General features: G+C 44.7%; 1 protein-coding gene across 1 annotated transcript in view; it reads right to left on the bottom strand.

The window, feature by feature from the left end:
- The window catches only part of EXOC4 (exocyst complex component 4), a 361901-nt gene that overhangs the window by 171725 nt on the left and 168544 nt on the right, over window positions 1-21632 (bottom strand). Inside the window, exon 10 of the mRNA XM_054292411.1 lies at window positions 2104-2200. Within this exon, the coding sequence (XP_054148386.1) occupies window positions 2104-2200 (97 nt within the window). The remainder of the gene's footprint in view (window positions 1-2103; window positions 2201-21632) is intronic.

Here is a 21632-nt window from a genome sequence, read left to right as displayed (position 1 = left end):
CACAGCTACCTTCATCTCCATGCAATTATTTTTTATGAGGCAAATGATTCCTCCTGCCTGACTTGCAGGCTGGGAATGCAAAGTGAAGTGTTTGGGAGAAGTGCTATTTAAAGCAGAGCACTCGTGTTTCACTCAGATGGGAGGAAAAAAAAAAGGGGGAAAAATAAAGCAGGAAGGCAAAGAGGAAGAATTTCAATCAATGGGAAAGATCTCATCAATAAAAATAAGAGCATCACCACTCTCTGGGCTTGCAAGATGTCTGTAAATTCATTAATGATTTAGAAATTGAAGTCCACAACATCATAGTCACACCTTGAAGAACATTGAATTTCAGTTGTCCATCTTTTCCCCTCATGAAAATAGCTAAAAACTAAAATATCCTGTAGCAGATTCATTTTTAGCACATTTCTTCAGCTTAAGAGAAAGAGGTGGAAATGAAATGTGCTTATGGAATTCTCCACTTTGTCATGGGCACGTAGCAAGGAATAAACTCTTTTTTTCCAAGGCAAGATCTTGCACACCATGACACATTTCAGGATGTTCTCAAGATTATTCCAATCCCTGCTGTTTTAACACCAGAAATTTTGATTTGGAGGCATTTATGCGTTTTCCAAATGGGTTTTTAAGTCCTGAGAAGTCACAAATAAGCTGAACTCTCAGCCACAGAGGTACCAGGAGGAGATTCCTTTCTCTGGGATTAGATCCCAATCATTTTTGATGATTATTTTGTGACTTTTTGGGTTTAGCATTGCAGAGAGGCCCCTGTTGGATGACTCAGGACAGAGAATTCACACAAACACAGGCAAGGAGGGAAATGCTCTCCAAAGGGGCTGGGGAGAAAGGAAAACCTCCCAGGAAAAAAGAGCTGGGAGGTTGGAATGAACCAATCCAAACCTTGCATTACTGAATTTCCACAAAACCAACAGGACAAACTGTTAGAAAAGCAGCAAAATTCAGGTATCAGAGGTGAACGATACAGTGAGGTTTATTCAAGGCTTGCTCTGTTTAAAGCTCCAGCTGTGACAATTCTGGGAATCACAGGCTCACTGTGGATCAGGAATTAATTTGCAGTCCCCAGCCCACAGTGTTTCATCAATGAACTCACCTTGCAGCTCCTCTGACGTTTTAATGAGCACAAAGAACAGCGAGAAACAATTTGTGGCAGGTTGCAAATAAACTTCCCCCAGCTTAAGTCAATAAATGACACTGGTTGGTGACACAGGGTCACCCAGACAGGAAATCCCAGCTGACATCACAGCTCAGTTGGAAAAAGATTTAAAGATTAAAAATGTTTAAAGAAAAATATTCATTTTTCTTTAAATAAGTATTTTAAAATATTTAAATATTTTAGAAATATTAACTATTTCTACAATATTTAAATGATTTAAAGTAATAATTAAATATTTTAATATTTCAGAAAAATAGTAATATTAAAATGAACGAATTTATTTTAGAAAATATTTAATATTGAATATTTCTAAAATATGTAAAAATTAATAGTAATAGTTAAATATTTAAATATTTTAGAAAATAATAATAAATAATAAAATTACCAAATGAATTTTTGAAAAATATTTAATATTAGATATTTTAGAAATATTTAATATTTCTAAAATATTGAAATAATTAGAAGTCATAATTAAATACTTAAATATTTCAGAATACTACCAATAATAAAATTACCAAATTCATTTTTGAAAAATATTTAATATTAAATATTTAATAAATATTAAATATTTCTAAAATTTTTAAATAATTATTATTCATAATTAAATACATAAACATTTTAGAAAACAATAATTATTAATAAAATTAACCAATTAATTTTAGAAAAATAATATTAAATATTTCAATATTTTAGGAAATAATTATTAATAAAATTAACAAATTATTTTAGAAAAATATTAAATATTACATATTTAAATATTTTAGAAAAAAGTTCATTTTTACACAAAACTTCCCAACATCAACAACCTAAGAGCAGCCCCTTTGCGCTGGGATCTGAGAACTGGAATGTGCCCAACATCCTCACAAATCAAAGGTTTAATTCTACTTATTTTAAAGTTTTGCAGCTGTAGAAATGTGCAGAAAGGCAGATTTTACCTGAGCAGGGGGTGAAAGATGATGGTGATGTTCCTGGCTCCTGGTTTGCACACAAACTTGGACCCACCACCTTCAATTAAGTTATCATCTGGTCCTCCTGCAAAATAAGGTGGCACAAGTTGTCTAACAGATCTCGACATCCCTTGATTTTCAGAGAGTAAGTGCTAATTAAACATTTAGAGCAAGCGATAATTAAACAGGAATTAAATGCCTATTTTCTGCTGAAAGATCAGTAATTAACGCCAGGCTTCGCTCTCTACGCCCTCCCAGTGCAGGTGGGCTTGGAGGTGACTTTGGGCTCCTCATTCCAGAGGAATTGGGACATTTTGGCACAAAACCCCCCAAATCCAGGTGCTGCACCTCAGGCCACGTGGCTCAGGTGTGTTTTGAAGCCCACAGGGATCGGAAAGTCTCAGGATTTTTTGCTGGTGGCTGTGACCCTGAGAGATGTTAAACGTTCCTTTGCTCAGCCCGAGCGCTTGAAGGAGTCAGAGCTCTTCATTTCTCAGTCTCAAGGTTGTTCATTGTTTTTTATCTATAAAATTATTTGTCCTGTCCTGCCAAGGTCTGCTCAGCAAGACAGTCCAGGCACTCTGCCTGCCCTTGGGGTGGTGTTATGTCTTTATACTAAAAATGATGTATACAATGTTTACCATAACTTCCCAATACCCGTCACCTATGTTAGGCAGTGAGCTAAACCAATCCAAAAACGCCAACATCACCCAGAAGATGGAGGCCAAGAAGAAGAAGGAGAAAGGCTGGACATGCCCAGATCCCTCCATCTTGCCTCCTGAACCCCCATATCAAAAACCCCAAAATCTATTTTTCACCCCATGATAACTTCACTAATATTCTACTTAATTTGTCATGGCTTGCAGATCTTCATCTAAGGTTGGTAATTTGCTCCATGGGTCATAACCCAAACCACAGGGGCATCGTGGGCTCTGTGTTAGGGTCTCTGAGCCCCTGACAGGGTCTGGGCTGCCCAGGACAGCAGAGGGATGTGCTGGGTTCCCATGGGAAAGGGTCTGGAAAGAAACAATTCCCAGAATTTTCCTGCTCCTCTGACAGGGGATGGCACATTTCCAGCCTTGGTTTGGGCGCCAGTGACATTTTAACCCATTTATTGTATTTAACTCCCCCAGGAGTTCATTCCTGAGAGGAACAGTGGATTTGTCTTCACAAACAAGCTGTGGGTCTGCTGGTGGATAAAACCAGCACTGGGAGATAAAAGAAACAATGGGAAGGATTCCGCTGATTGATGAATGGAAAATGATATTTGCTTTTACAAATAAACTTTGAGTTTGCTGATAAATGAAATTAGACATTGAGAGATGAAAGAAACAATGGGGAAGAAAACAACCTAAATTCCATAAGAATTAAAAATGAAAAGGGAGGGTTGTACATTAGAGGGAAATCTCTGGTATCAGGTGTTTTGGGAAGTCTGAACCTCTCAAGTACCTCAGAAATGGGGAAAGAGAGAAGGGAAATGCAGCTGGGAAATTGGGATAAAAAGGAGGCTGTGTCCTCCAAAAATCTGAGAGATCCCAGGGGAATGCCCTGTGGCCTCTCCCTTTATTCCAATAAAGTAAAAGGACTCCTCTGCCTCCTTTTCGGACATAAACCTCTGGTGTGTGTGGATTAATTTTCCTAACAATTCCCAACTCTGAGTCCTGTCATTCCTACCTGGAGCTTTCCCTTCTCCGAGTTCCACCTGGGTACAAATGCTCTCTAAGCTACAGGAAAAATAAATTTACAGAATTTGGCAGAAAAACACAACTCAGGGAACATCATTTACACACCCCAGGCTCCAGGGTTTGGAAGGGCAATAAAACCTGACCAGTGTCACTGTGTCACTCCTAAATTACTTCCACAGACACCAAAGTAACTTAAATTTGGATATTGGGGGAGAAAAGGGAGGGGAGGGAAAATACCAACTTCCTTAAAGCTCTGCACGTCCTGATAGCAACAAAGTCCACATGGAACCATTCCTGAAGAAAATATTTTTAGGACAACAGGCCAGACACCCCACACATAAACAAATCATCATGGAGTGGTTGGGGTTGGAAGGGACCTCAAAGTCCATCCAGATCCAATCCCATGGGGGCACCTTCCCCTGTCCCAGGTGGCTCCAAGCCCCATCCAACCTGGCCTTGGACACTCCAGGGATGCAGGGGCAGCCACAGCTGCTCTGGGAATTCCATTCCAGGGCCTCCCCAAAAAGGAACTTGGGCAAAGTTTGAATATCCCAGGTATTAGCAAGCCCTTTCCATGTGAAATCTCCTAAAGATTGATAATAAATAATAAATACAGAAGCAAATCACATTTTTGGGGCAGCTTTAGAGGCAGGGAAATGACAAAGTTTTGAAATCAAAACTACTTTAGGAGGTCATTGAAAGTTTTGACCCTGACATCCTTTGCCTCCAAAGGATTTCTCCAAATGGGAAAGAGGAGCAACACAACTGATGAGGAATTGTCACTGTCACATTTTCTGAAAAATCCCCTTGCCCAGGATTCTTCTCCTGGGAAGCTGAGAAGCCTCAGAGAAAAAGGAAAACAATATTATCTCATTTGCTTCTCCTGTGTTTTGCTGCTTTGGAATGTGGTTGGAGATTGTTTATCCAACAGGTGATTGTTTCATTGGTTTCATCTGAATTGTTTTAATTAATGACCAATCAGTGCCAAGCTGTGTGAGGCACTGTGGAAAGAGTAACAAGTTTTCATTATTATCTTTTAGCCTTCTGTCTGTATCCTTTCTGGGTTCTTTAGAATAGTTTAGTATAGGATTCTTTAATATGATATCATATAATAATAAATGAGCCTTCTGAGAACATGGACTGAGATTCATCATTTCTCCCTTCATCTGGGAACCCCACAAATACAGGAGAGGAACTGACCCCAACTTCTTTTCCAAGGGAATTTTATGTGTTTTAGAACAATCAATCTACAGAAAAAGCTCTTTGGTGACTGAATTTATTTGACCCTTCTGCAGCAATGTGCAAGGACTGAGCAGGTCACCAACGTCACCATTCATACCCTAAATAATCCCTCTAGGTCAGGAGTGCTTCCTACAAGAATTCCCACAGATTCAAAGATGGGAGAGTGAAAGCTCCAGCTCTGAATTGCCCATGGAGTGGGAAATCCTGGGAAACTGGAAGTCTGCAGTCACAACATTTCCAGAGCTGACTCAGCTCCTCGAATGAACCCTGAGCACACATAAATCTCACCCGACATATGGACTTGGGAAGCACAAAGCAACAGAAAACAGAGTTCTTGAAACTTTCCTGATGGTATTTAGAAAGAGGCAGCTCTAAAAAAAAAAATAAAAAAAATAAAAATCCATGGATTTCAGCTGGCAGCTTAAAGAGTGAACTCTCCCAACGCGGCCGTTTAATCGGGGAAGAAAAGAGGCGTCGAGTTCAAGGAAAAGAAAATTATTCACTTCCCCTGTTAATGTCAGATCCTGCAATTTCCAGTGGGCTCTGTGTCTGAACAGAATTATTGAAGGAGCCAGCCAAGCATGAGCTGCTGAGGCAGGGATGAGGAGATGCAGGCTCCAATTAAGAGAGGGGTGTTATTCTTGTTCCATCAAGTCACCCTGCACTAATCAATATTATTGACTGGGACGAACTCCACGGCGAGGAGTAAAACAATCTGTCTGATCTGCTGGGCCAGATGATGATGGATTTGAGGGGAACAGAACCCTGGCACTGAGAGAAAAATGTGCTTTTACATCTCCTTGGCTCTCAGCCTTCCATTAGTAATCGTGGATGCTCTGCAGGTAGGTGCAGGATACAGGGGGGAGGGATTTTGCTTGTATTTAAATATTTTACCCCCAAAAAAGATGGTGAGGGGTAAATCTTATTCCTGGTGGTGCTTTGGACATCCCAAGTACACAGCAGTGCAGCTTTAATGCCATTGTTCTCCCAGCTCCACTGCTCTAAACACTGGAGGTTTGTTATGGAAAATCCTGGGGAGTGAAGGATTCCTCTCCCTGTGAAATGGAGATCTCCACAGGGGATTCCTCTGACTGCAACAAGGTCTGAAATGTGTTAATTACATGGACCAGCCATGATTCCTCCACTGCAGCCAATTCCCTGTGCTGGAGAGCCACCAGCATCTCCATAAAATACGCCAGGAATATTCCTCCATCCTGATTGATTCCACCAAGAGCTTCTCCTGCAGGGAGGTGAAGGATTGTTCATCCAAACAACCCAAAACTGGCAGCTTTGGAGAACACAGGGAGCAGAGAATCCCAGAATGGTTTGGGTGGGAAGGGACCTTAAAGATCACCCTGTTCCACCCCTTGCATGGGCAGGGACACCTCCCATGGGCCAGGCTGCAGAAGGTCCCTGAGCTGTGGGACAGAGCCCAGAGGAACCCATGGAGCTGCTGCAGGGCTGCAGCCAGGCTGGGAGAGCTGGGAATGTTCCCCTGGAGCAGGGAGAGCTGGGAATGTTCCCCTGGGGCAGGGAGGGATTCAGGGAGAGCTGGGAATGTTCCCCTGGGGCAGGGAGGGATCCAGGCAGAGCTGGGAATGTTCCCCTGGAGCAGGGAGAGCTGGGAATGTTCCCCTGGGGCAGGGAAGGCTCCAGGGAGAGCTGGGAATGTTCCCCTGGAGCAGGGAAGGCTCCAGGGAGAGCTCCCAGCACATGGCAGGGCCTGCAGGGGCTCCAGCAGAGCTGCAGAGGGACTGGGGACAAGGCCTGCAGGGACAGCACCCAGGGAATGGCTCCCACTGCCAGAGGGCAGCCATGGGTGGCATCTTGGCAATGAGCAATTCCTGCCTGGGCTGGCATTGCCAGAGCAGCTGGGGCTGCCCCTGATCCCTGCAGTGCCCAAGGTTGGACCCTGGGGCTGGAGCAGCCTGGGGCAGGGGGAGGTGTCCCTGCCATGGCAGGGGTGGCACTGGAGGGGCTTTGAGGTCCCTTCCAACCCAAACCATTCTGGAATTCCATGAGGAATGGAAATAATGCCTTTTTTTCTCTCCTTATCCATGACCAAGAGATCCAGTAAGAGATGAATCAGAGATCCAATTTGAGCCTCCCAAACCAGAGCTGAGCTGATAAATTCTGCACTGCCAATGTGCCCAAAAAAACATCCCAAACTTCCCCATCTCTCTGGAAGCACCATTGTTGTAACAGTTTCCTCTCAGAGCAAAGTTTGCTGGTTTAATCTTCCCAGTAATAAATTATGAGGAACAAAAGAAAAACAAGGCAAACTTGGAGATGAAGTGAAATTTGTCACAGAGTTAATGACACCCTCCTGCCGTGCTGGCAATGAAGTGTGCCCACCTGAATGTCACTGCCAGTGGCGACTGAGACAGGGCCATTAGTGACAGAGCTCGGTGTGTCTGAAATGGAGCCTAAAATGTCAGGCTTCAACATGAAAAAGGAGATGAGCAGGGAAACTGGAATCTCTGCAGGTGCTGAAAGTCAGAACAAATATTAGGAGAGCTTTAGTCTTCTGTTCTGCTGGGTACGTTCAAATTTAAATGTTTGCATGGAAATCTCCCATGTTTACAGAAAATCAGAGAATCTCAGGATGGTTCTGGTGGGAAGGGAACTTAAGGATCCCCCAGTGCCATGGTGGGGACTCTGCTGGAGCCCCTGCAGGCCCTGCAATGTAGTGGAAGCTCTCCCTGGATAATTTCCTGCTCCAGGAAAACATTCCCAGCTCTCCCAGCCTGGCTCCAGAGCTGAGGGAGGGGCGGAATTGGAAGATCTTTAAAGTCCATTCCAACCCAAACCATTTTGGGATTCTTTTCTCTCACTCTTCCAACGTGCCAAGGAGGAATCACACATTTCTCTTTGTATTTATCTGTTCCTTGAAAGACCTGAGCACATCAGAGAAGAGGCAGCTCAGCCCCTTGAAAGATCTGCTGTGCAGGTTTTAAAATTCATTGCAAGTAATGAAGTAACTTTTTAACAACATCCTGAGAAAAGCTCTCTCTGTCTCTCACACAAGAGCTAAATAAGGGTGAGATTTCCTATGCTGTCACTTCAGGAGCCATCAGACATTACCTCATTGTTTCAGAGTTTTATCTGCCTAAATGAGTTTTATCTCCCTAAATGAGTTTTATCTGCCTAAATGAGTTTTATCCTCAGTCCTGCCACATTTTCAATCCTACCAGTCACTAAAACTTTTCAGACACAAAGGTATTTGCCTGGTAAGTAAATCCCTTTCCAAAACATCCAAGAAATATTCATTTGGGATGAATGGAAACATCAACATCCCAAAATCATGAGATGCACAGGCTCCCTTCCCATCCCTGTGTTAGGAGAGGTTCATTGATCTCTCTTCAATCCACCTAAACAGGTTCCAGGCATGGAATGGAGAATTCCCAGCCTCCCCTCCATGATCACAGCACCTTTCCTAGGGTGCTACTCCATGTGAATAAATCCAGGCAGAACAGAGGAATAAAGAAGAATAAAGGATGAGGCTTTGAAGCAACAATTGAGCAATCAGCACATCCAGTTCCCATGGCACGGTGCTTCCCAAAAGTTCTTGATTGTGTGGGAATCAACACCACAGTTACTGCCTGCACATCATCTTCAAGGCATGGAAATTCAAATTTCATTCAGTGTGACGGGAGGAAAGCAAAAGATGCCCAGGGAGAGCAAAGGAGGTGATCATAAAACAGCTCAGCAGACAGAAGGGATTCATCTGTGAACAGCAACTGTGGAGTTTTATAATGGAAATCTCCTGAGTTTTCATATTTCTGTGTGTTAGACCACCCAAATAAATCTCAGAATGATCTGGGTTGGAAGTTCCAAAAGTTCCAAACCCCCATCCATGGCAGGGACACCTCCCACTGTCCCAGGGTGCCCAGACCTCCATCCAACCTGGCCTTGGGCCCTTCCAGTGGCATTTTGGGGATTATTTCAGGCACATTTTCCTGTCTGTTCTTTGGTAATGATGATTTTTGTTCCCTCTCCAGCCCCAAAGTGGCAGTGAGTGACCCCTGCTCTGACCAGCACGTGGGGCTCCCATTCCCTCTCCAGGAATAGGAGCTGAGATGCACCAGATAACAAAATCCACCTTATCAGGACAGACAAGAATGAGCTCCAGCCAATCCTTGATTACTTCCTTGCTTGAGGGGAGAAGCAATTTAGCAGAGGTTTGTGACAGAGGAAAGATTTCATTTCTTGTTTGCTTCTCTTAATCACCTGCTCTTCTTTTAATCATGGCAAGTGGAATTTACACATCAGACCACGGGGAATAAGGGGCTGATGGTTACAAACACGCTGCACCCACATTTTCCCAAAATCAACAGAGATCAGAGCGACATGGAACTGCAGAAGAGGCGAAATTGCTGGGAATTAGGGGGTAACTACTTGTAAAGCACTGGCTGCTGTCAGACCTGGGGCTGGAAGGGAGATGGGAGATGATTCAGTGACTCCCAGAGCTGCTCCAGCTCCCAGTGCCGTGTCACCAGCCTGAAAGGGACACAGGGGACACCAAACTGGCACCCCCCCAAAGCCACAGCACGCCCTGCTGACGTCTCTCCACTCACTACGGAAACTAAGCTCACCCTAAAGGTTATGAAGTTCATCCCATTTCAGGGTTTCCATCAGTGATAAATTGTCACCGACATGTTTGATTAAAAATCCTTTTGCTAGGATTTTTTCTCCTGAGAAGCTGAGAGGCCTCAGAAATGAAATGTAAACAATAATTATCTGCTGCTGTGGAATGCAACAGGGGCATCTGTGATTGGTCTCATGTGGTTGTTTTTAATTAAGGGCCAATCACAGTCAGCTGGCTCGAACTCTGGTCAGTCACAAGATTTTATTATCATTCCATTCCTTTCTATTCTTAGCCAGCCTTCTGATGAAACCCTTTCTTCTATTCTTTTAGTAAAGTTTTAAAACATAATTTTCTTTTAATACAATATATATAATAAAATAATAAATCAGTCTTCTGAAACATGGAGTCAAGATTCTCATCTCTTCCCTCATCCTGGGACCCCTGTCCCAGGATGTTCCTGGAACACCACCACAATAAATTCCCAGCCATATTCCCAGTGATATTCCCATATTCCCAGCAATAAATTCTCCCCAAAGCAGTGTTTGGGGCAATGGTCCCCAGAGTGGGAGTTTCCAACCTAAAATCTTTCAATGAAACATTAAAGATGTAGGGCAGAAATTAAGGGATGGTCAAATCAAGTAAAGTCTAATGGCTGAAGCTTCACAAATCCTTTACAGGTATAAAAATGGGAAAGAAGGAGGGGAAAGGGATTGGGGTAAAATGTTCCAGGGCTGGAGCCAGGCTGGGAGAGCTGGGAATGTTCCCTGGAGCAGGGAAGGCTCCAGGGAGAGCTCCCAGCACATGGCAGGGCCTGCAGGGGCTCCAGCAGAGCTGCAGAGGGACTGGGGACAAGGCCTGCAGGGACAGCACCCAGGGAATGGCTCCCACTGCCAGAGGGCAGCCATGGGTGGCATCTTGGCAATGAGCAATTCCTGCCTGGGCTGGCATTGCCAGAGCAGCTGGGGCTGCCCCTGATCCCTGCAGTGCCCAAGGCCAGGCTGGAGCAGCCTGGGATGGTGGGACTGGAATGGGATGGGCTTGAAGGGCCCTTCCCACCCAAACCATTCTGGGATTTGGGACACTCAGAATCCATCCCCAGGGATTTTTATGGAAGCTGGGGATGGAAAAGGGAAGGGAGACCCTTCCTGGAGTGCTGAGGTTCCCAGTGAAGCCCCCAGATCCCAAAATTCCTTCCTAGAGAGGAGTCGGGGTGGGGATGGATCCAATGGCAGGCTGGGAGAGCTGGGAATGGAGGGAATTCCCTGGAGAGGGAGCCTGGGGTGGGATTTTGGGAAGGGATTCCCAGAGCAGCTGGGGCTGCCCCTGATCCCTGCAGTGGCCAAGGCTGGACACTGGGGCTGGGGACACTGGGACAGGGGGAGGTGTCCCTGCCATGGCAGGGGTGGCACTGGAGGGGCTTTGAGGTCCCTTTCCTACCCAAACCATTCCATAATTCCATGAGGAGTGGAAATAATGCCTTTTTTCTCTCCTTATCAATGAGATCTAGGAAGAAATGAATAAAAGATCCAAGGTCCCTTCTCACCCAAACCGCTCAGGGATTCTGAGCAGAGCTGGAATCGTTGTTCAGGTTTGCAGATCAAGCCCAAACCGGCTTCAAGCCTGAAGGAAAAGTGATTTCCCAGAGCAGGAGAGGCAGGTCTGGATTCCAGCCACAGGACTGATGTGGCCTTTCTGACCCTGATCAGGTTTCTGCATTTCAGTCCCCCAAAAGGGGAATTGAGATTGTGGCTCCAGCTTTCCCCTGGCAAAGCTGTTCTGAGAAACGTCACAAAAAAGGCACCAACCTTTTATTCACTGCTTTAAATTCATGCTTTGACTTCAGCTTCCCATTAAACACAGAATAATGTCCCAAACTGACCAACAATTCCAAAATCCTACCTGAAACAGCTTTTCCCTGTGGCACATCCCAGGATTTGGTGCGTGATTTGGATGCAGCCCCCCAGCCCCTGCTCTGCCATATTGCTGATGTTCCCAATCCCTCCCTGCTCCCCTATCCTGCCTTGTCTGAGATCCAACACCATATGCATTTAAATAAGTTGCTCTTTAATGTTTCAAAACCTGATTTATTAGTTGCTCACACTCCATCTGCCTTGAAAAACGGCGCCGTGCCTCGGCTTTCACAGCCTGCACAAAAGGTTGGGGTTCAATTCCAGGCTCCTTTATCATTTGATCACCGTGTCAGCCACATATGTAAAGTCTCCTTCCAGCTACAGAAATTGTTTAAAATGCATATTTCTCCTCTTTTGCTTGTTGTGATTTCTTTTTTTTATTTTTTTCCCCCTTCTCTCCCCCAGGCCACGCGACTGAGCAGCAGGCACTTTGATTAATGGATTTGTCAACTTGCATATTTAGGATTTTGTTGGTTTGCCTAAAACTCCCCGTGTACAAATGTGAGCTGTTCCAGAGCATGGCTGCAGCAGAATTCCTTATCCCAAGCTGGAAAAAGCACTTGGAGCTAATGAGCTGTGATTACTCACACCCTGCATCCCCTTCTCCACTGTTCTCTACTCAGAGCTTTCTCCCTTTATCTTATCTCTCGTAGCAGCAAATGGCTCCTACCTGAATTTTTTATATCCCTGACATGTTTTCTATTCAGTTTTAATGTCAGAAAGAAAAAAAAAAACACCATGAGGTAACAAAAAGCAAGTGAAATAAAGTAAGATATTTCCTGACACAGTGTCATTTGCTGGTTTATTTTCTTACAAGCTGTTTAACTCTAAAATCCCCATTTCGTTTTTTTTTTTTTCATATTTAGAAGCTCCAGGACATTTTAGACAAAGGAATTGGTTGGAATTACAGAAGGATAAAATTATTTGGGTGGGAAGGGACCTTAAGGAGTGTCCAGTTTCAATGGGCAGGGACAGCTCCCACCATCCCAGGCTGCTCCAGCCCCAGTGTCCAACCTTGGCCATTGCAGGGATCAGGGGCAGCCCCAGCTGCTCTGGGAATCCCTTCCCAAAATCCCACCCCAGGCTCCCTCTCCAGGGAATTCCCTCCATTCCCAGCTCTCCCAGCCTGCCATTGGATCCATCCCCACCCCGACTCCTCTCTAGGAAGGAATTTTGGGGTCTGGGGGCTTCACTGGGAACCTCAGCACTCCAGGAAGGGTCTCCCTTCCCTTTGCCATCCCCAACTTCCATAAAAATCCCTGGGGATGGATTCTGAGTGTCCCAAATCCCAGAATGGTTTGGGTGGGAAGGGCCCTTCAAGCCCATCCCATTCCAGTCCCACCATCCCAGGCTGCTCCAGCCTGGCCTTGGGCACTGCAGGGATCAGGGGCAGCCCCAGCTGCTCTGGCAATGCCAGCCCAGGCAGGAATTGCTCATTGCCAAGATGCCATCCATGGCTGCCCTCTGGCAGTGGGAGCCATTCCCTGTGTCCTGTCCCTCCATCCCTTATCCAGGTGACAAATAAAATGTTGTACAGGCTTCTGCAAGAGGCAGACACAGAATGATGGAATTATTAAGGTTGGAAAAGATCTCTGTGATCATTGAGTCCAACCAAGAGGTCTAAAATTGCTTCATTTTTTCACCATGATGGTAAAAGAGAGGATTTTGGGGCTGGCACACAGCTGGGATGCAGCAGCCCCCAGGAAAGCTGTCATGGGCTTGTTTTCCACGTATTAATGAAGGAGTTGCTTTAATTAAGATAAATTCACCCATCTTTTGACAAGTCTTGAGAATGTTACAAACCTGGCAGGTAAAACAAGGCAGAATAAATCCCCCTCATTCCACACCGGGATGCCTCCAGAAATCCCCACCAACAAAGGAACCTCCTGACTCCTCATATGCCCCTGCACGGCAGGGAATAAATTCATTTTCCAGCAACGTGCACAATGATCCCCAGGAATATCCCAGCTTTTCCCCCTGGGAATGGCGCTGGATTGCCCACAGAATGCACAGGGAGCTGTCAGGCTGCATCCTTCAACCTGCTCACCCATAATCTCCTTCAGATGGGTTTCCCCACCTCCTCATCCCCCTTGCTTTGTCTGGCCTTTGGAATCCAATCAAAGATGAATTAAGACTTTGAGGGAGCAGCCCCCACCGTGGGGCCTGGCGATTCGCGAGCTCTGTGTTAATTTTGTTGCAGCTTTTTTATTCCTTGCATTTTCATGCAGAGTCGCTCCCCCTGAGATTGTCACTGATATTGGCACCAAACCCCAGGGGCTGCGACCAAACTCAAATGCCAATAAAGAGGAGGGGACTGGGCCCTCAGAGACATCAGAAATTGCGGGAAAACAGCCAGGATTTTAATCACAACTCCTTCAAACGCAGCCAGGGATTTAGAAACGCTGTTATTGTAGGATATGACCCTAATTCAGTGTTAATCAAAGCCACTGGTGGCACAAGAATAACCTGGTGATTTAATAAAACACCATTTCACAGCAGCCACTGTGTCAGGATCAGGATGTTTCCAATATCACAAATTCCAGGGAGAAGGCTGACCAGCCTTTTCCATATGTTTCTGTTCATTTCTATCACCAGGGAATTTGACATTTCCACTACATAACAATCAAGAACTCAGTTTTATAGAACAATCTTAATTGATTTCTGTATTTTTGTTTCCTTTTTAATTTTTGCTCCTGCTGCACAGGTATCAAGGGTAAGAAAATTGGAAAAGGTTGTGCAGAGAAGCTGCCCCATCCTTTGGGGAGTGTCCAAAGCCAGGTTGGAGCAACCTGGGATAGTGGAAGGGGTCCCTTCCACTGGATCATCTCTAAAATCCCTTTTAAACCCAAATCATTCTATCAATTTATGAAAAGTTCAGGAAGTACATATGGAAAAAAAAATCAATTATTACAAATTTCCTTATTTTTAATTTCACTTTAAAGCTCCATCGGTTAAAAGCTAAAGAAGCCAAACTTGAATGTTGCAGCTTCATCAGAAAAAAAATAACTCATTTGTGGTTTCTGCTGATTCAGCAGCTTCCAACTACAGGAACTGAGCAGTTGGTAAAGTCTGAAAATCTGGAATCTTGATCTTATAACTTGAAAATTAAAGGAAGTCTGTGCTCTCATGTTCAGCTGCGGGAAGCAGGAGCACCCTCTGGTACAGGGCAACCAGAAATGGCAAAAGCAGAAAAGTCAACGTGACATCAAGCAGATGTTTTAAAAGAAGGGAGAGAATGACACAACCCACAGTTATTCTGACACCTTGGAGCACATTCCAGGCTGTCCAAGCAGCCTGAAAATCCGGGGTTCCCTCTTTAAAAGAGATGGAAGTGACTCCTCAGTGGAGCAGGTTTGGGAGTTCAGAGGTTCCCCTGCTGCAGTGCAGGGAACAGAAGCCCCTCTGAGTCCTTCAGAGAGAGTGTAAACCTCTGTCTTAAGTTCCTCTCACCTGCCTCACGATCATCATGAAAGGGACAGAGACTGGGGACCACTGAAGCAAAAAGACCCTTGTCGCAGACATTTTTTCACAGAAATCCTTTCTTTGGGGTTGTGTATCTTCTGGGAAGCTGAGGCCCCAGAAAGAGAATGTAAACAATTATTATCAGCGGCTGTAGAATACAATAGAATGCACCTGTGATTGGTTCATGTTCCCATGTTTATAATTAAGGGCCAATCACAGGAGCAAGCTGGGGACAGAGTCCCTGGACACAACGTTGTTATAGATTCTTTCTTTCTATTCTTAGCCTAGCTTAGCAGCATCTACAACTTCTCTCTTTATTCTATTTAGTATAGTTATAATGTATTATATATCATATATCAATAAATCCAGCCTTCTGATCAAGAAACAAGATTCTCGTCCTTCTCTCTCACCACCCCAGCAACCCACTCAGGTTGCTGTAATAGACCCTTGTCTGAAATTCTGCTCTTGTTGGAGAAAGTCGCTTGCCAAGGCCCTGAGGCCTGAGCACAGTGCTAAGCTCTTGTTCACAGGTGTGTTTGCTGTGTGCTACACTGGGCCCAGTGAAAGGAAAAGAGAGGCACTCTGCCCTCTTTGCAACAATAGCTCTGGAATTTACCCCACCTCTTGGCTTGGCTGGACTTCTCCTGAGGTTTTTTGGTGGTCCCCACAGCAGACCCTCACCTGTTTTACAACCACCATGACAGACAGACTGAGATGGAAGAAGCCTCTCCATCAAGGACTGAGACATGAAACCCTGTTGTCATTATAGTGCAAGACTTCTACTATCATCATATTGCAAAGGTTCCATATCACCAGAGTTTCACACCTCCTCGATGTTTCTTGTAGGCAGCTCCTCTCAGCACTGACTGTTCCTGGTCCTCACAGCAGCCATCTGACACCAGCCCCCATCAATCCACTCTTTTATAACACTGCTCTTACTGGCTACAGCTGTGGCCTGTTAACATCAGGCCTGCTCCTGATCTTTAGTAATTGGTTCAGCTGCAACTCTTTTAGGGGATAAGATGACATTCTATACCACCTTCATTTACCCACACTGTATCCCCCTACAAAACCCCCATGTGAAGAGGCCCCCCGTGCTCTTCCCAAGGACTGGGACCCCCAACCCAGGGAAGGTGTGTAGGAAGGAGGCAAGCAGACCAAAGCAAGATGGATGTTGCAGGTGTGAGCAGTGGACCAGAAGACAATGCCTCTCCCCCACTGCTGAGAACATGGACTGTGTGCACCCTTCTCTAAACACCATTTTTCCCCCAGAAAATACAATAGACTACTTTTGATTCCATTTCAAGATTCATCCCCTTCCCCCATCAAAAAAGAGTATAATAAGAGTTTGAGTGAACTGGAACCCCGAGAACTCACCAGATGTGACCTGGTGAACTGCATCAGCTGGACACTGAAGGTCTTAATCTCTACATTTGGTAGCTATGTACCTTCCTTTATCTTCCTCCCTCTTTTCCCTATTTTTCCCCTTTTCCCCAATTCCTCCCCAACGCATTTTGCTGTGGTAATTTCAGTAAAACTGCATTTGTTTATGATTATTACTGCAACCCCCTGTGCCGTGTCGTTTTTTTTTGCACTGAGATCAATTCACGAACCATCACAAAACCTGTTTGTGAGGATGGATTGTGACAGGCAGAAATGCAGGCCTTGAGTTAGAACCCAGCCAGGGCTGCACCCAAGACGAACCAAAATGGCCCCAAAATGCACGAGCGCTCCCGGGGTCTCTCCCTTGGATCAGTTCTGCTCCATTTGCATCTAAAAGGCTCAAGGTGGATCCATGCAGGAGACCCTTTGAATAAATCCCTGCTTTGTTCTGTAGCTCTGCCTGGCCTCTGTCCTAGCTCAGCCTTCTCAAGGATCATCAGGGGATAAAAGCTCCAAAATTCCCAACATTCTGCTGGCAGGGAGCTGAGGGCTCTGCCAGGAGCTGCTCCCCATTCCCAGAGCACAGCAGGACACGTCCCCCATGGAACCACCAGGGATGGAGGTGGAAAAACACCCCTGGCAGTGAAGGACAAACCTCCCAAGGCACTGCAGGAGCTGCCTGGCTTTGCTAGCACTGAACTCAGAGACTGCAGGAAAGAACAGGGAAGGGAAGCAGCTGAAATCCAAGAAATCCATTGTCCCAACACCCTTTGTTCCTAAAATAATGGGCTCCAGGAGCAACCCTGCCTCAGGTGCTGCTTTTGACACACTTAACACACCTCAAGCCTGAGCTCTGAGCAAACCATTGCTATTTTTACATCTCTTTTTACCACATAACATCCTTCCCCTAATGACAGTTTTACACGTATCTCTGTTCAAGAGACTTGTGCTTCATTTTATTTTTTCTTTTTTTTCTTTTTTTTTTTTTTTTTGGCAATAGATCACATGTCCCAGTGCTCCACACTTCCACACACAGGCTCCTTTCCCAACCATCTGCTTGTTGAACTAATTCAAACTATTATCAGTTTTACCTCCAAGAAAAGAGAACACACCGAGGTTCAAGGAGAGCTCCAATTGCACCAAGGGAGGGGAGAAAATGCAGCACAAAAAAAACCCCAGTCTAACAATGAGAGAAATGTCAAGAAATAGAAATGTCAAATCCCTTAGGGTGGGGAAAAAAAAATAAATTCCAACTCCAGCTCATCTCCAAGCACTGTATTTTGCAATGAAATTACCACTCCATAGTCTTTCCTCAGGGAAAAGCTGTTCCAACTAATCAGAGCATTGGGTTTTTTTAAAGTTCAAAACAAATGCAGGGTTGTCTATGCAGAATTCATGCCCTGGCTGTCAGGAGCTGCCTTTAACTCTTTGCAAGCAAAAAAACCTCTTGAGTCTTGTCACCAAAAGCTGTGAAATGGCTCAATATGGAAATAATTCAGAATATTTCAGTGTTCTCATGGATTCTCATGGTTTGGGATGGAAAGGACCTTCAAGATCATCTCATTCCACCCTCCTGGTGGAGCATCCACATGGATCCATAAAACCTGCCTCTATTTCCATATAAACCTTGGAGAAAAGGAGCTTTAACAAAAACAGGGACATCCTTTTCAGACAGAAACCTAAAAGTAGTGTATTAAATATTAAATAAGGTCTGTACAGAACTGTGACTGTGAAGCTCTTGGAGTTGAGCTCCTTCATCCCTGATCTCCTTGTGTCATCCAAGGGATCTCTGCTCCTTCCTCACCCTCTGCCTGGCAAACTCAGCCAAATTCCAACAGATTTTTAATTCCAGGAGCTTTGTCAGCGTCCCTGTAACAGCCAGGAATGGGAAAATGCACCAGACAGAGATGGAAAAATGGAAAATTGTTTTTGTTGGATAAATGAAATGTAACATTGAAATGAAATCATTAAATTCATCTCCTCCTCCCTGCAGATAAATCCAAAAGTGCTGCATCTCTTCTGACTGCTTTTTCTAAAGGAATTGCTTTTTATTAGCAAAATCAGATTTAAGAGTGAGCAGAATTCCTTTGGAGTAGCCCCTCATTAGGTTTTTACCACCTCAAGATCTCCATTCTCTTCTTTAAAACTATTTACATGCTGGAAATGGTTTTTTTTGCCCGCGACTGGGTACATTTAATTATTGATGAAACCTTCAACTTCCTTAATTGAAAGCCAGCAGGATGGTTTAACTTCATTTCTGGGACGACACCAAACATGCTGGTGAGTGGTGGCACCGAGGAAGTGAAACAGCTGCAGGGAATTCCAGATGTGGGGGCAGAGCACAGGAATCCACAGAATTCCTCTCCAAAACCATCCCAAAGCAAATGTGGAGCAAATAAAACCCCCCTGCCTGCAAGGAGAACAGAAGCCTCTGCACCCAAGCCCAAACAGGCAGCTCCTTTTTGACCTCCACTCCTCACTGCATTTAAATAAATCTGTTTATGGCTGTTTGGAGACCTGAAAACCAAAGCCTCAGCCTGCCATTAATATTTTAATTGAATCCATGAATATTCATGACGGGTTTGCTTCTTTAGAGGACAAGATCTGATAATTAAATAATTCTAATATGTAAATGTGCTCCTGTCATGACACCTTGTCTTCATCTACATTACAAAACTGAGGCAATTTTAGCTCTTTCATTATTTATGTAATTTTGGTTCTGCTGGCTGATTTTTTTTTTCTTCTGGACTAACTCAGGCTCTTGACACAGAAGGCAAATCTCAGTTACTGGATCAGTCACTATGGACTACTCCAAAGTCATCTGCCCCCCCTGACTTTGGCATTTTGGGAGGAATTTCATTTATCATTATTTTGATACGATCCAGCTTCTGTTTCCGAGCTAATTCCAACTGTGAACGCCTGATATTTTTCACAAACCCAGGAGAAGGCAGCAACCTCAAAGTCCTTTAGGATTTCAACATTTCTTAGACTTCAGCACCAATAAAAAGCACCTGGGTCAGGCTGGAAAGGGTTTGGAGCAACCTGGGGCAGTGGAAAGTGTCCCTGCCCATGGCAGGGGGTGGGATGAGCTTTGAGGTCCCTTCCAACCCAAATCATTCTGGGATTCCATGAAAAATGTTTGGTTTCTGTGAGAAACAGAAACAGAGAAATAGAGTGGCAGCTATTTCTAAAATAAATCCATTTCTTCCCTTTGCAGCAAACTCTGGATGATTCCAGCAAGTTTTCCCTGCAGTTGCTTTGAACCCCTCCCCATTTCCATACAAACTAAAACCTAAAGGACTTCACATGAGCACAAAAAGCTTGAAAGGGCTGCCAGGGCCATTATTTGTCCCTTCAGCTCCTCCACACAACCTCCAAGTTCTCCCCTTCACACCCACCCCAAGCTCAAACCAACTTCTTGCCTTCACTCTTCAGACCTCGCTTTTCTAATTGTTACAAACATTTTTTTTCCCCCATTTCCAGGTTAAAATTCCTTTTGGCCACTTCATTCCTGTCTGTGGCAACTCCACTTTTCAGTCTGGAGCTCCTGGTACCTTTTGTAGGCAATGGGATCGATTTCCAGCATGAAAGAGTCCTTTTCTCTCAGTGTAAAAAGCCATAAATTGCATCCAACATGTCAGAGGGCTTGTCCAGTGTCTGTTGGGCAGCTTGGAGTTATTCTGGAACCAAATGTTTTCCTCATCCCCCGCCTCATGGTTTGGGCTGGAAAGGTCCTTCAAGATCATCTCATTCCACCCTCCTGGTGGAGCATCCATGGGGATCCATAAAATCTGTCTCTATTTCCATGTAAACCTTGGAGAAAAGGGGCTTTAACAAAAACAGGGACATCCTTTTCAGAGAGAAACCTAAAAGTAGAGTATTAAATATTAAATAAGGTCTGTACAGAACTGTGACTGGGAAGCTCTTGGAGCTGAACTCCTTCATCCCTGATCTCCTTGTGTCATCCAAGGGATCTCTGCTCCTTCCTCACCCTCTGCCTGGCAAACTCAGCCAAATTCCAAGAGACTTTTAATTCCAGGAGCTTTGTCAGTGTCCCTGTAACAACCAGGAATGGAAATTCTCCATTTCCAATGGTTTAGCTCCAAGTTCAGCTCAGTTCTCAGGTGCATCCAGGATTAGATTTCATCCCTTTTCCTTGGATTCCCGGATCCTGGAGGTGGTTTCATCCTCACCATCACTACAGGGACTGACAGTCATTAAAACATCTCCTACAACAAACCTAATGAGAAAGCAGAGTCCTGAAGGGCAGTGAAAGGCACCAGGTGACAAAATGCCAATTAAATACCGACATCATTTGAGAACAATGTTTGACACAACTTGTGCTGATTTTGCATAATGTGACATCTTGGGATGGGACACTCTGAAGGACAAAGCAAGGGAAGGAGGATTCAGCACCTCAGACTGGAGTGTGCAGCTCCTGAAGGAAGGAACCATTCCCAAAAATCAACTTCCACTAGAAAAAATCCCTCAACAACAGCTAAAAAATAAATTTAAAATCAAGTTTGGCAAGAACAAATCCTGCAGTAAAAGCAGTGCTGTGGAAAGAGTTCCTGCTCCATCCCAAGCACCTCAAAATGGAGTGTGCAGCTCCTGAAGGAAGGAACTACTTCAAAAAATATACTGCCACTATAAAAAAAACCCCTCAACAACAGCTAAAAAATAAATTCAAAAATCAAATTTGGCAAGAACAAATCCTGCAGTAAAAGCAGTGCTGTGGAAAGAGCTCCTGCTCCATCCCAGCTCCAAACTGGACACAGAGAGAAGCAGATCCTTCAGAGCTCTGTGCTGCCCTTGGCTCCCCAGAATGTGACCTTCCTGCTTGGAATATTTCCCATCTGAAGCCACTTCCCCACCCAGATGTTTGAGGTGGTTGCCACACATCTGGAGCAGCTTTGGACTGGTGTTACTGGACTTTTTGGGGTGACAGTTTGACAATGTTGATGTCCTGCCAGGTGAAGCAGATGGGTTCCTCCATTTCACAGAATCACAGAAAAATGAGGTTGGAAGAGACCTCTAAGATCATCGAGTCCATTCCCTCTCCTTGGCTTTATTTGGTCTCATTCCCATGGAAAGGGGGGAAAAAGGAACTTGGGTAAGTAATTAATCTAATTACCTTAGAAAATAACGAGCTGTGTGCTGGAACAGAGCGGTCCTTGCTGGAAATGAGTCCCAGACAATCCCAGATGATCTGGAGCACCTGAACTGGGAATCTCAAGGACCTGAGGC

This window comes from Melozone crissalis, unplaced genomic scaffold (genome assembly GCF_028551555.1).
Source record: "Melozone crissalis strain CALT ecotype California unplaced genomic scaffold, PUWL_Pcris_2 ptg000110l_1, whole genome shotgun sequence".
Lineage (NCBI taxonomy): Eukaryota > Metazoa > Chordata > Aves > Passeriformes > Passerellidae > Melozone > Melozone crissalis.
This window is presented reverse-complemented; position numbering and strand designations above follow the sequence as displayed.